Source organism: Trichechus manatus, unplaced genomic scaffold (genome assembly GCF_000243295.1).
Source record: "Trichechus manatus latirostris isolate Lorelei unplaced genomic scaffold, TriManLat1.0 scaffold00130, whole genome shotgun sequence".
Taxonomy (NCBI): Eukaryota; Metazoa; Chordata; class Mammalia; order Sirenia; family Trichechidae; genus Trichechus; species Trichechus manatus.
Genome location: NW_004444066.1, coordinates 4,713,529 through 4,728,550, shown reverse-complemented (window position 1 = coordinate 4,728,550; position 15,022 = coordinate 4,713,529). Strand labels below are relative to the sequence as shown.

At 41.0% G+C, this 15,022-nt stretch overlaps 1 protein-coding gene across 1 annotated transcript; it reads left to right on the top strand.

Annotated features, from left to right (window-relative positions):
- Nucleotides 1-10,916: 10,916 nt before the first annotated feature.
- SCGB3A2 (secretoglobin family 3A member 2) lies at nucleotides 10,917-14,217 on the top strand. Its single transcript, XM_004384959.1, has 2 exons — nucleotides 10,917-10,971; nucleotides 13,988-14,217. The coding sequence occupies exons 1-2, from the start codon at nucleotides 10,917-10,919 to the stop codon at nucleotides 14,215-14,217; spliced, it is 285 nt and encodes a 94-aa protein (XP_004385016.1).
- The last annotated feature ends 805 nt before the right edge of the window (nucleotides 14,218-15,022 follow it).

Sequence of the window (15,022 nt, the reverse complement as noted above, 5' to 3'; positions counted from 1 at the left end):
TTGGGAAAGAATATTGAATATACCATGGACTGCCAAAAGAACTAACAAATCTGTCTTGGAAGAAGTACAACCAGAATGCTTCTTAGAAGCAAGGATGGTGAAATTATGTCTCACATACTTCAGACATGTTGTCAGGAGAGATCAGTCCCTGGAGAAGGACATCATGCTTGGTAAAGTACAGGGTCAGCGAAAAAGAGGAAGACCCTCAATGAGAGGGATAGACACAGTGGCTGCAACAATGGGGTCAAGCATAATAAAGATTGTGAGCATGGTGCAGGACCAGGCAGTGTTTCGTTCTGTGGTGCACAGGGTTGCTATGAGTCAGTACCAACTTGATGGCACCTAACAACAACAACTTTGAGGAGACAGCTTTTCCTCAGTCATATTTTGTGTGTCTTCCAACTTGAGGGTCTCATTTTTCTGGCACTATATCAGATAATGTTCTGCTGCTATTCATGAGGTTTTCACTGGCCAGTTTTTTCAGAAGTAGACTGTCAGGTCCTTCTTCCTAGTCTGTCTTAGTCTGGAAGCTCTGTTGAAACCTGTCCACAGTGGGTGACCCTGCTGGTATTCCAGATACCGGTGGCAGAGCTTCCAGTATCACAGCAACAGGTAAGCCACGACAGTATGACGAACCTATAGACGCATCCTGGCCCATAAAGATTACAACCTAGAAAATTCTATGGGGAAGTTCTACTCTGTCACATGGGGTTGCTATGAGTTGAAATCAACTTGACTGCACCTAACAACAACAGCATTGGTGAGCAGACAGATGTTTTGAGAGGGGTGACTACTTCCCAAGGATACATAGCGAGTGAGTGGTGGAGTCGGAATTCACCTTGTGTCTGCCTGACTCCTTGTGACCACTGAGACTCCTGCCTTTCCCTCACACCAGCCTGGGCTGGGCCTGCTTCCGTTTTCTATGAGCATCCCAGCTGAAAAATCACTGCCACTGGCAAGTTAATTTTGAGTCCTGACTTGAGACTCAGCGGTAAAACAAGCATGAAGACTCTTGTGAAGCATAAATAAATTCAGTCAATGGAGGTAATTTGACATCCAGCAAACATAATACAAACGTGGGATATTATTACTTGATTTAAAATAGTTTAGAATTATAAGGATATAATGTTATTATTTTGAAAGCCCATCCTCATGGGACAGCTGGGTAGATGCAAAAATAGAAGCTCAAGAGAGTTTCTTTCCGGGCATGGCATAGTCAAGATGTTCATTCATGACATCTTAGGAACAGTTAGAGATCTCCCCTCTCTGCAGAGGGTGAGAACTGGATACCTCCCTAAAAATGTCTTTTGTGTGTGTGTGTGAGAAAACCAAAAGGTGAGTGAAGTTTTAAACTTGGAAGAGAAGGGAAAGAGTAGTGTTAGAGGTAAATGTTGACATCATGAATATAAATCTGGCATATTCCTGTTAACTATAGTTCAGAGTAGCCTCTGGTGTATTAAGTCCTTTCTGTTACATTATCACAAAAGACCATGATTACACATCCAAGGGTCATGTCCCTTTGATACGAGCTCTTGTCCAGAAACCTAAAAAAAACAAAACACTTTGGTAAATACTTAGATGCCTGCTGACTTTTCGTTTACCCTGTAGCAGGGGGCAATAGGAGAAATGGAAGCTTGACTAGTGTGAATACACTGTATTTTTGAATCCCTCAAAGGGATGAAGTGAAAATAAACTCAGGGTCAAATAAATACTCCCAGGCTGTTAAACCAGCCCTATGCTTATGTAATATTTGGATGCCAATACAATTTTATTCCTTTTTTGAGCTATGTCTTTCAGCATGACCTTTAATATTGCTTATGAGGTTCCTGGTAGCCGTTGTATGTACTAAAAAAGCTAATGTAATCTGGACTGCGTTAATAGACTCTAGTGTTCACTTATGAGACAATGGTGGTTCAGTGATAAAATCTTCCCCTTCCACGTGGGAGACTGGGTTTCAATTCCCAGCCAATGCACGTTATGCTCAGCTACCACCCATCCCTCAATGGAGGCTTGCATGTTGCTATGATGCTGAACAGTTTTCAGTGGAGCTTCCAGACAAAGAAGTACTAGGAAGAAAGGCCTGATGATCTACTTCTGAAAATCAGTCAATGAAAATTGTATGGATTACAACAGTCTGATCCACAATCAATCATAAGGATGGCACAGGACCAGGCAACATTTCAGTGTATTGTGCTTGGGGTCACCGTGAGTTGGGGGCAAACTTGATGGCAGCTAACAACACAAACAACAACAAAAACAACACCAGTGGCTACTTCAAACGAGCTGGTGAATTTGCTCTGTTCCATGCTGGGCAAGACTACCTGAAATATTACACTGCATTGTGATCACCATTCTGGAGACACTTTGGACCCCTCTGATTGTGATGAGGGGAGGGGAGCAGGGATAGCCTTAGGTATTCTGATGTGGCTTGGGCCTACTATAAATGGTGCTGCTTTTTATGTTTCTGTTCAGGTCTTAAATTTATCTTTATTCATTCTAAATGCTTTTGACTATTGTTGATGCCAGTATGATGGAAATTCTGGATTTGGCACCCATGGACTAAGGAATGCAGGGAGGATTGAGTATGAATGGAGCCTGTATTCATCAGAATGCCTGTTTATTTAAGCAAGGTCCTCGCATGGCAGGAGGATAGTAAAGGTCTCCTCTACACTGCTGTTTACAGTGTTTAACCTCTGAGGATTGTAGGCTTCCACGTCTTCCAGGTACATCAGCTTATTTAAATACTCTGACCTCATTGTCATCACCCCAATACCCCAAAATCCAGTATAAAGTTTCCGAGCCTTGTACTATATTGGAGATAATGTTCTTTTTAGCTAGTCTATCATCTAAGAATAAAACAAATACAATTTAAAACTTTTTTTTACTTTGCTGTGCATGGTTTTTTGTTTTTGTTTTTTACCCCTTTGGCACAGAGCCTGGCATAAAGATGGTATTCACTAAACTGTTGTCTGTTTGGAAACCCTGGTGGCGTAATGGTTAAGTGCTACAGCTGCTAACCAACCAACAGGTCGGCAGTTCGAATCCACTAGGTGCTCCTTGGAAACTCTGTGGGACAGTTCTACTCTGTCCTATAGGGTCGCTATGAGTAGGAATCAATGTGACGGCAATGGTTTTTTTTGTTGTTGTTGTTGTCTATTAGTTAGGTTGTTTTACTTAGTTCTATTTTTTCATATAAACTAAGCACAATCTCTGAACTGGCCACAAGAGGACACGTGCACATCGTTTTGAAAGTGATTTTTGTTCAACATCAGATTTCACAAACCCTCACATTTTTCCATGCTTCAAACTTCTTATTCTGTCCTGAAACAAATAAGATATACGGTTATGGAGATTCTAGGGATATTAGACATAATCTAACCCAGGCTGCCATCCTGAAGGCTCCAGGTCCTTCAGGGTCTCACTCTTCTCTAAAATATTGGGGAAACCATGAGCTATTTAAAATATTTCAAAAGAGTCTAAGAAAATTACTAAATTTATTGGAGTTGAAGCTTAAGTATCTTTGCTTTTGACTTTAATTATTATAGCTTCACTCATTTGATAGACAAAACCTTCAAAAAGTGGTTCCATAGAAGAAAATAATTTGTGCATAAACATTTACTGAGTTGGAGAATTTTCCTAGTCATAGAGTCCAAGGAATGGTAGGTGAAAAGCAATTTTAAAGAAATTTTAAGCAATTTTAAAGTGGTTTATTTGTTGCAGTCTTGAACATTTACTTCTTGAATTTTGCTTTAGGTTAAGAAAGTTCTTGGGGTCATATACTCGTAGAATAGGAAAGGGCAATGAAGATTATCGAATCCATTTTTTAAATCTATTATAAGATTCTCTTCTGCAGTAAATCTGATGTTCACCAGTGTCTTATCTGTGGGCTTCAGTATGGACTTATTAAAATGTACTTTCTTTTAATTTCCAATCACATTTCAAACCTCTCAAATTCTGTTCTGTATTCAAGTCTATTCTTACTTTATTGTGACAGCCCTCCAAATATTTGAGTAATATCTTCAGGGCTTCCTGAGTCATCTTTTTTTCTAGGTTAGTTTCCCCAAATTCCTTAGCTGTCTCTCATATGATCCTTTAAAACCTGGCTAGTTTTCTTAAGAACAGGACAGTTACTTAAAATCCCCGGGACTACCATGGATTGAGTATAGCCCTAAATTCTTTGCCAATTCCTTTCACCAGGAAGTAGAGCCTATTTCCCCTTTCTTTAGATCCTGTGACTTGATCTGATAAAGAGAATGTGGCAGAAGTGTTATTGTGTATCTGAAGTGGGTTTGCAGAATCTTATCATTACACTGTTCTGATAGCAAAGCACAGGACAATGGAGGGGTTAATCTATAACTCTCCAAACACTACTCAAAATTAAATAAATTAGAAATGGTGATTTTGAACTTGTTGGTGATGGTGGCTGCTGTGTTTGAGATTATAGTTAGGAAGCTGGAAAACTGAAAATGGAAGCAAAAAGGTTAATGATAAAATAACATCTAATTGATATTGATTACTCAGTCTGAGGTACTAATTTTTGCAAGCATTTGGCATACATTAACACATTACTCCTCATAACAACCCTACAGGGAAATCAGTTTTGTTAATCCCATTTTAGAGTTATTAAAGTTGAGGCCAAGAGAATTTAAGTAACTTGGCCAAAGTCACACAATTACCCAAAGGAGTTAGGATATGAATCCTGACAGGCTGGCTCCAGGACCTGTGTACTTAATCTCGAAATGAAGAGTAAGGGCATTCAGAGAACAAAAGATCAACCCTCAACTTCAGGATGATTTGGAGAAGCTAGAGATATTTTTGCACAAATATCCATCAACTATGTATGTTTATATAAGGCTTGCCAAGAGTTTAAGTGCGTTAATAAGAAGTCTCCCTGTCCTGTACTGCTGACCGAAGGAATAGTAGTGTAAACATTAGGAAAGGGGGAAATGGTTTAAAGCCGAGGCACTAAGCAAAGACCTATACCTTGGGAAAGCACAACATGAGCTTTTGATGTTCTTTGAGTTGCACCCACATGGTGGGTGGACCTGCAGTTTGGCAGTTCATTGCAATGGTGTGAAGTCACATGTACAAGCTAAGGCAGGCCAGCACTGAGGTCTGACTGATTTGACTGGTAAAGGCACAGTGACACTTTTAGATTTACATAGTTTTTGACTTACATAGACAGTGAAAAGAAGAATAAGTCGAAGGTGACAGCTCCCAGTGATCCTTGTCCTACACACCAAAAATGTAGAGGCCAAAACAAAAGAAGCTGTGTGACTGTAATGTGAGTTTTGTGGGATATCCCACTTCTGAGGGGCCAAATCTAGCCTGCAGCTAATCAGTTCTGTATTCCACAGCTCTATCGGAGGGAGGTGAGCAGAAAACCTCCAATCTCATCAGAACCCCGGAGGTGATAAGAAGCTGTCTCATGACAGCCTCCCAGGAAGATAAGGAGACAGTGGGAGATGGCCTCCCAGCAGCTTCTTATAGGCCTCCTGTTCTCTCGTTCCTGTAGCATCACATGGCTTTAGGCTCAGACTCAGATAAGCTGAAATTTAGGCCTTTGCCTGCATGGATATATGCAAGATTGCCAAGGAGCCAGGGTGGAGCCATTTCTCAGCAAAGGGCAACTGAAAGGCAAGACTTAGGATAGGACCATGACGTGAAGAGCTGTCCTCTGTAAGGCTTAACATCCTTGCTGGAAGAAAGGTGTGAAAGAGGCTATCACCTTGTCCCCTAGAAAGACAATGACATTAGCTGTGAATATGGGAGTGTGACATGGAACTCTAAGCATGCAGTTATGGATTGACAGTGTGGTGGCTTCTCCTGGTCACTGAAAGGCCATTCTGCCTCACTTTTCTACTCTCTGAAACCAATTCTTCACTAATCGGCTCCAACAACTGCTATGACGAGATCTCCCCTGTGCAAAAATCCGTATTTCTCGCTGTTGGTTAAGTCTTGCCACCTCAAGTGCACATCTCATTCTGGCAATCACAATTTAGTGTTTTGTAGTCAAATCTTCCCATCTAACTCATTGGCAAAGTTGTTGATTGATTGATTTCTAAACTAAACATCTGTTTGATATATGTCATGGGCAGACACTGTGGACTGTGCTGGGCATAGGAAGATGAGAGAGACACTATCTCTCTACTGACACACAACTTTCTTTTCAGCCCAGATAGCTGTCTCATTTTGTTTCATAAAGTAAGCTTTTGCAACATCTAATTTTATTTCTCATCTTCTCTGCTTATCCAAATCCTTGAACTCAAGAACCACTTGAATTAATAACATCATCCTTGAAAATTCAAGCTTGCTCTGATTCATCTCTGCTTCTGATGCTCCTTTGATTCTGTCTTGGTTTACCCTCAGTTTCTTGCATCTCATAACCTAGGGCTCACATTCCTTGTATTTCCCTGAAGTACCTAGAGTGATCCCAGGGTGGTGCAAATGGCTACTAACCAAAAGATTGGAGGTTTGAATCTATCCAGTGGCGCTGTGGAGGAAAGAAATCTACTTCTGTAAGATTACAACCATTAAAAATCGTATAGAATGCAGTCCTACTCTGACACACATGATGTCACCATGAGTCAGAATTGACTTGATGGCAATGGGTCGGGGCAGTGCTTACAAAGGGCTAAATTTAGCCTCCAATGACATGGTACTGACTTTCACTAATTAGGGATTCAATCAGTATGGAAAGGAGATGGGACAGATTTTTGCTTTCCTCTAAGCTTCAGAGGCTGATTCAATGATTATATTTTATATGCTTAGGTTTGCAAAGATACATTATAAGACTATTTTTTCTCCTCTCATATAAACTCAGGTATAGACCATTCTGTGACCAGGTAACTGGCAGCAAGCAGAAGAGAGAAGATAACTAACCTAGTTCTTCATTTCCAGTGTGACTTCCCAGTGACTGTCTTCTTCTCAGCAAGAAGGAAATGTGTCAGATGAAATCTCGGGCTAATTTCTTTCTTTTTCTTGATCAGTGTCTTGCATCAACATTCAATTGACTTCTTTATAACTGTCATTTCCCTCACAGAGAAAAATAAAACCCACATCAAGTAGCTTCTAGCAGTCTTCTTTAGTATAATTAAAATGAGGGTAAGGGCCATGCCTGCATTTGTTACTACTGTATTCCCAGAATCTATCACAGAGCTAGACACACCAAACATACTTAATAAAAACTTGGAGGATGGCTAATCGATTTCCCCTCTTTGATTATAAATTGAATCTCCTCCAAACATCCATTTGAAAAGCACATCCGATTGACTTAGAAACATGAATATTCCTTAACAAATGCTTCCTGGAAATTCATATTAATTAAATGTATAAAAGTAAAGAAATATAAATCACTAAAGAAAGGACTCAAAATTCTCACCTTGTTATTTATTATCTACGTGACCTTGGCAATTAATTCCTTGCTTCTGGCTTCAGGCTTCTCATTTATAAAGCAGGATAAAAGCTCTTATCATCAAGGGTTTTGTGAGAATGAAGTGGCTACCATATGCAGAGAGTAGTGTCTGGCACTGATTAGTGGCTCCTAAAATTATTATCAACTGTGTTGGGCTCGAGGAACCCTGATGGTGCAGTGGTTAAGCTCTTGGCTGCTAACCAAAAGGTTGGTGGCAGAAAGATGTGCCAGTCTGCTTCTGTAAAGATTACAACCTTGGAAACCCTATGGGGCAATTCTACTCTGTCCTATACGGTCACTATGAGTCAGAATAGACTGGATGGCAATAGGTTTTAATGGTGTTGGTCTCTGTGTTGGAATCTAAAGGTGAACAAGATAAACCCCATTATGAGGTTTACAGTTTAGTCCTGGGAGAGAACACATTAACACAGATAATTATAATGAAGAGCAGGGCAGAATCAGTACCACATCAAAGGCACGAGGGAAAATTTGATAGCTCCGAACATAGAAAGCATGGAAGTAGCCAAGTCAGAGTCTCTTTTCAAGTCCGACTGTACCCCATTGCACTGGTTCTCTATCATAGCACCCTATTTGTTTCTTCATAGTACTTACCACTAGTTCTTTTCTTTGCTTGTTGGTTTGTTTAGCTGTTTCCTGCCTGTTCATTCCCTTACACGGACAGCTCTATGAAGGCAAGAAATTTGCTTGTCTGGTTTACTATCCTCGTTCTAGATCTTGACACAATGCCTGGCATGCAGCAGATGCTCAATAAACATTCATTGAACAAATGAGAGAAAACAGTAGTGTTTGTTGATTATGTGTGTATGTGTGCTTGTGTATGTGCACATGCACAGGTTACTATACATGCACGTGTAGGTACGTGGATATTTGAGGGTGTTTGTGTGTGTATTTTGTGTGAAGCAGGTTCTAGCCTTTAGTCTAAGCAGTCCATGTCTACTGCTAGGTTTCAGCTATGACTGTGTGTCTGGTGGACTACTCTACAGGCCTATCAGAAATCTGTTTGCAGAGGAGTCTAAGCAGTCTCCTGGGAAAAAAATTTATCCCTCAGTACAAAGAAGACACGCAGACAAGTGCAAGACAGTATCAAACACTTCAAGGGTTAGAAGAGAGAAGCATGTCTGTATGTGTAATGCTGTATTTCTCTTGGGTGGCTTTAATGGACTTGCCGCTCATGGACTCATGCGTTGGCACTTGTGAGAGGGAGGCCTGTGTTTGAAAACAGAAAGAACTGTTTTTACTAAAAGTTCTACAGCTCTGCAGTATTTTAGGATGCCTTATTAATCAGAGTCCAGCTAGAAAATCAAAACCACACTAGATGATCACATAGGAAGAATTTAACATGGGGATAATTTACAATGTGCTAGAATTGCATTATAAACAACCAGGGGAAGGTGAGTCAACCCTGAGATTAGCAAATGCAGGAAGGATAGAGTGAGTAGATGAGGACCTGGAGCTGAGACCACTCAGTAGAAGCTGGAAAAACAATACATCTGCCCAGCATGAGGTGGGACCATAGAGGGAGGAGCTTTCTGGACGCAAAGAAATGCAGCCATTGCCCAAAATGTCTCCTGAGGTAGACAGAGGATAGAATGCCCTGGAATCTGTCTTTTTCTCTCTCTCTAATCTTCTACCAGTGCCTTCCTTTGGCTAAAACTAACCAGAAGCAATTGGCAAAAGAGCTTGGGAACTATAGTTTGGAAAACTCAACTTCCTATAATACAGAGCACAGGAGGGGAAATGCAAGAAATAGGTATGAAAGCAAACAGACACATGATAGGCACAGATGCAGGGTGGTGCCAGCTTGGTATCCCCAAAGAGATCATGACATAAAAATAAAGGATGACATCACCCACTACCACTTTGCCATTCAACCTTGGCACTTTAAAGGTTTTGACACATCACCATCACTGGCGTAGGTGGTGATACTCATGAAAAACAAAAGCAGTATCTGGCAGAGAAAGCAATGGAAGTGGAGGACTGAGTATACGTGGCAAATAGACATGATCTCCTTTATGCTGTTTATGAAGTTGCAGCAAGATAAAGAAATGGCAGTTACAACTTGGTAGCTTACTAAGCATTAATCTTGGTTTGGCACAGTTATATGCTTTATCTGCATAATTTTATTAAATCCTAATAGCAATACCATGAATTAAGTACTATTAATCAGTGTCACCCTCAGATGGGAGCAAGTGGGGCCCCTAACCCTGGCCCTGTACCTTACACCATCCAGTGCTTTGGCACATCATCCTAAAAATTTTCTGAGTCCCTCTCTGGTGGTAGGCATGGCTGGGGCCAGCAATACCATTTGGCCAGGGATCCCTGAGCTGGGACTTTGACCCACATGGGCCCTGGTCCCTATTTCTCCCCTTCAAGGTACTCTCTTACTCTCTACCTTGAATATGGGGTTGATCAGGTAACTCAAGGAACTCTAGGCCTCATGCCTATGGAGTCATACTGAGGTCAGTGGCTGGGACCTCATTTCAGGAGGGCCACCTGGCAAGTAGATTCCTTTCACGGGTCAGCACAGGATTTCATTCACGTGGTTGCATGAGATTGGACTGCCAGAGTGATTTTAAACTCACTATTTTGGGTGACTCTTTTTTTTAAATGTAGACAGGTCCTTGAAAAAAAAATTTTCTCAGGGTTGCACTTGTCAGGGGTACTCTTGCTATTATACCAATTTTAGATGAGTAAATAGACCAATAATATTGATAATACATGTCTAACCCAAGACTGCACAAATAGGAAGCATTGAAGTCCAACTTTGTAAAAAGAACATTTTAATTCTAGATCCTGAACCTATTATTTTGTATGAGACTACAGAGAAGATACACTCGGTACTCTCAAAATAACTTGGAGATGCTAGAAAAGGTAACCGAGATGTGGTCATAGTAGGGATGTGTGGGGTAGGGAGCAGGCAAAATCCAAAAAAATTTGGCACTAAATGCCATTAAGCAGACTCTGTGTTATACCAGGGCTGATTTCACCTTTATATTACTTCTACAACTGGATAGTTCATCAGGTAATGTGAGTCTCCAAACTTTAAAGGAATAGAAAACCTGGAGGAAAACATCAAAACTTTCACTCCTTTTGGTCCCAATATAAAACCTTCACTTATTTTCAGTGTTTTTCCAGGAGAAGGGCTCTTAAGGCTCTTAGTGCTCTTTGCCTTCCATCTTTGTCTCTGTGCTGGAGCTTGTCCAAGATGTACTTGAAAATGCTTCATTTAGTGCTTTGTTTCTTGTGGGAACATGAGGGAAAGTGGAAAAACCTCCAATTTGTTTAGTGACCTGCATGTTCTTCTCAGGTGGGGCAAGTCAAGGGTGGTGATTGAAATTCACGTCCTTGCTGGGTGTATAAATATGCATATGTGCACGAGCAGCTGTCACACTTTGTGGGCTAAGTGTAACCACTGGTTCAGGAATTTGCTGGGTTTTCCAGTTCAATTGTAAACTCCAGGTAAATATCACAGATACCTGTCATGAAGCTGGTTACTGTCTTCCTGCTGACGACCATTGGCATTTGTAGTTACTCTGGTAAGTAACCTGGAATATGTAGTATTTCTCTACTTCTCTGTTAATACAAATATAACTAGTAAGCCTAAGTTCGCCAACAGTGGAATATGGTGGAAGGGGTTTTAGAACCACAGAATGGCAAAGTTGGAAAGGATTTCAGAAGCCTCCTAGTTCTAAGCTCTAACCCAATTCAGGTTCCTCCCCTAATGCATCCTACATAGGAAGTTAGCCAACTCACACTGAGGGTCAAGAAAGCATATTTCATTTTGGACATTGGTCACCATCGGTTTTCCTTAATCTTAAATCAAAATTTGACTTTCTAGCTTGTAACTTATTTCTTTTGTGCTTTTGAAACTATGTGGAATCATTTGCTATCATCTCCAACCAGCCATGCTGCCAGGTTGGTTCTCCTGTGTCACAGCTACATTTATCTGTTCCCCAATTCAATGGATATTTCTTGAGTGACTACAACCTACTGGACACTGGATAAGCATTGAAAGATTCAGACATGAATCTGACATAAATATTGTCTTCAAGTCTGGTAGGGAAGATAAAACTTCTACAGAAGTTACTACAGTACCAGACTACTGTAAATTCAAATGAAATACACATATAAGTTTCTGTGAGCGTATTGAGAGAGGTGAGGCTCAATTTCCAGGTAGGGGTGTAGAGGCTGGCTTCATTCTCTGTGAAAGGAGTCATTGTAATTGTGAGGAAGCTATATTTGGGTGTGTCTGAAAAATGCTTCATGATGACCACTACTCACTCAGATAAACACTCACCAAAGTTTCTAAAATATGAAGTAGGCAGAATAATCATAGGAAAATGGGTTCTACCCACACGGATAATGGCAACTTTGGCCTGTGATTTTTACTGAATTTGGGGAGGAAATTATAAAGTCACCAGCTTTGGTTATTTTGTCACTCTTTAGAATTCAGGGATCTATGGGCAGTGGTGGCAACGGAAAGAAAGGGAGAGGGGAATAAATGTCCCCACTCCAGGAAAAAAGTTTGGAAGGGAAATAAGTGGTAGAAGATGAAAGAAAGATATGTGCACAGGCTCATTTTTAGGATTTGAATGGGGAAATAGAAAAGATTCTAAAGGAAATGACCCATGGCAGGACCTCCGCCAGTAGGAGGATATTTGTTCCTGTGTGCGTGCTCACACATGCCTGTGTGTTTATACATCTGCACATATGTTTTTGTAAAAATATATGTCATACATATTTTTCCCAAACTCTACTCTCTGATTCACCTTTTATGGTGGAAGTTATCTTTCTAAAACCAAAGATAGAAAATGTAGTTGTTGCGTTTAAAAGTATTGATAGTTTCCTACTGCACCCAGGGAAAAGATCCAAACCACTTGGTATGGCATTCAAGGCTTTCGAAAATCTGAACTCATTGATTTTTACAAACTTATTTCTTTCATCCTCTCCTCCCTGCGATACCTCACTGGACTTCTGTGCCCCTACTACTCTGGTGAGAAGGCCCACCATTCTGTGTATACACTTTCATCTTAACATCTCAGTGTCTTTGTTAATCTCATTCTTAAAAGGCTGTCCCATTTTATACCTTGTAATCCTGACGTTTGTCTCAAGACACAGTTCCAGCATCACCTCTTCTGGGAAAACTTCTACAATACAGTTCCATGTTAGAATTAGTCATCCCTTCCTTTGTGTATCCAGAGAGCATTGTCCATAATGTTTGCAAAGCCCATGTCACACTATAGACAACACCGATCTTTATTGTCCACTAGACTGTGCGAGTTCTCTGAAGGGAGCATCCTGGTCTTATTCATCTATGTATCTGTATCAATTAGCATAGAGTTAGTGTCTATGTATGTGGCATTGTATTGAATTGGTTGGGGGCAATTGAGTTCCCTGGGCTGTGACTGGGTCTGTTCTTGTCCCTGAGTGGAGAGCATTATGGCATCTCTCACTTGGTGTCAAAGCTGTGGGCTGTGGAGATAGCAGGTAAATACCCTTGTCTGAAACTAACCAAATGCAAAGCATATACGAATGTCTTAGTTATCTAGTACTGCTATAACAGAAACGCCACAAGTGGACAGCTTCAAAAAGCAGAAGTTTATTCACCCTCAGTAGGCTAGAAGTCCAAATTCAGGGCAACAGCTCCAGGGAAAGTCTTTCTCTCTCCGTCAGCTCTGGAGGAAGGTCCTTGTCATCAATCTTTCCCTGGACTAGGAGCTTCTCCGTGCAGGAACCCACATCCAAAGCACATGCTCTGCTCCCAGCACTGCTTTCTTGGTGATATGAGGTCCCCTACTCTCTACTTCCCTTTCCTTTTATCTCTTGTAAGATAAAAGGTGGTGCAGGCCATACCCCAGGGAAACTCCCTTTATGTTGGATCAGGGATGTGACCTGAGCAAGAGTGTTACATCCCACCCTAATCCTCTTTAACCACAGGCAGAGATTATGATTTATAACACATAGAAAAATCACAAAATGTAGAACAGCCACACAATACTGGGAATCATGGCCTAACCAGGTTGACACATATTTTTGGAGGATACAATTCAATCCATGACAACCAATTCAGTCAACCATCAGTATTTATTGAGTCCTTACTACATGCCAGGTTCTATTTTAGGCATGGGGTACAGTAGTCAGCAAAACACAGTTTTTCTTCTCATGGAGTCTACCTTCTAATGAGAGAATAAAGGCAATAAAGAATGATAAACAAAGATTTAATATTCTAGGTATAGTCAAGACCAGGATGAAAAATAAAGAAATATAGAAGGTGACAGGCAGCGCTATTTTAGATGCAGTGGCCGTTATAGGCCTCTCTGAGGAGGCAACATTTGAGGAAAAGCCAAATAATGTGAGGAAAAAAGACATGTAGCTATCTGGGAAAAGAACATTCTAGGGAGTTAGAACAGAAGGTACAAAGGCCCTGAGGCAGATGGTTTCATGGGAAATGAAGATCAGAGGGGCTGGAATGGAGCTCTCCATGGACAGAGTAGAAAGTGATGAGAGGAGTCAGATGTATCTGCTTCACTTGTCTTCTTTTTTGTTCTGCAGCTAGTGCCTTCCTCATCAACAGTTTGCCCCTCCCTGTCAACAATGCCAAATTCTCTTTACCTCTGGACAACATTCTTCTCTCCATGGATCCCTTAAAGCTTCTTTTGAAAACTCTGGGCATTTCGGTTGAGCACCTTGTGGAAGGACTAAGGAAGTATGTAGACGAACTGGGACCAGAGGCCTCTGAAGCCATGAAGAAATTGCTGATAACTACAGGTTTGGGGAGTTAATTTGTCATGGGAGAGAGATTAGTCACCATGAAGTCCCACTTCCCCACCCAACTACCACCTCACCCTATTCTCAACTTGTAACCATAAATTTCCCCTTAACTGACTGTAGTCACAGAAAGTTTGCACGTCCTGGAATCTCAAGAAAAGTGCAAATTCCACATTTCCAGAAGGATTTTTCTACGATAGAAGACTTTTGTTCTAGTTGTGGCTGTACCATTTACTAGCTCTATAATTCTGGGTGGGACTTCACCACTCTGAGACTTTGTTTCCCTGTCAGTCAAATGATGGCTAAATATGACAGTGAGAGTGAACATTGTTCGTAAAGCATCAAGTACGTGTAAAGCTGCTCTTATTTTTACTGTTGTCCTTCTGCCTTTCAGGAGGCCCTGTCACACTTGGTATGACGGCAGGATAAAGCAAGAGCAGAGGTAGAGGTGGAAGGAAGATGATGCTTTCATCCCCTGGCTGAAACTCATTTCTATCCAAATAGAGACTAAATATAGTGACCTCTGGAAAGAATGAATAAAGCAATTAAATAGTTTTTCGGTTTGTCCTAATTTTATTTCTGGGGGAATTTATTCAGAAGGGCCTAACTAGATAATTTTTCCCTTGGATCGTAAACTCTAGAGAACCTATTGTTATAAAGATAACCGGGCATTTTAAGTAAGACTTATAGTCATTCCTTCCCCTCTCCTTAGGAGTCCCCAGGTGATGCAGTTAAGTACTTGGCTATTAGCCCAAAGGTTGGTGGTTTGAACCTACCCAGAGGCACCTGGTGAGAAAGGCCGGGTGAGCTTCTTCTGAA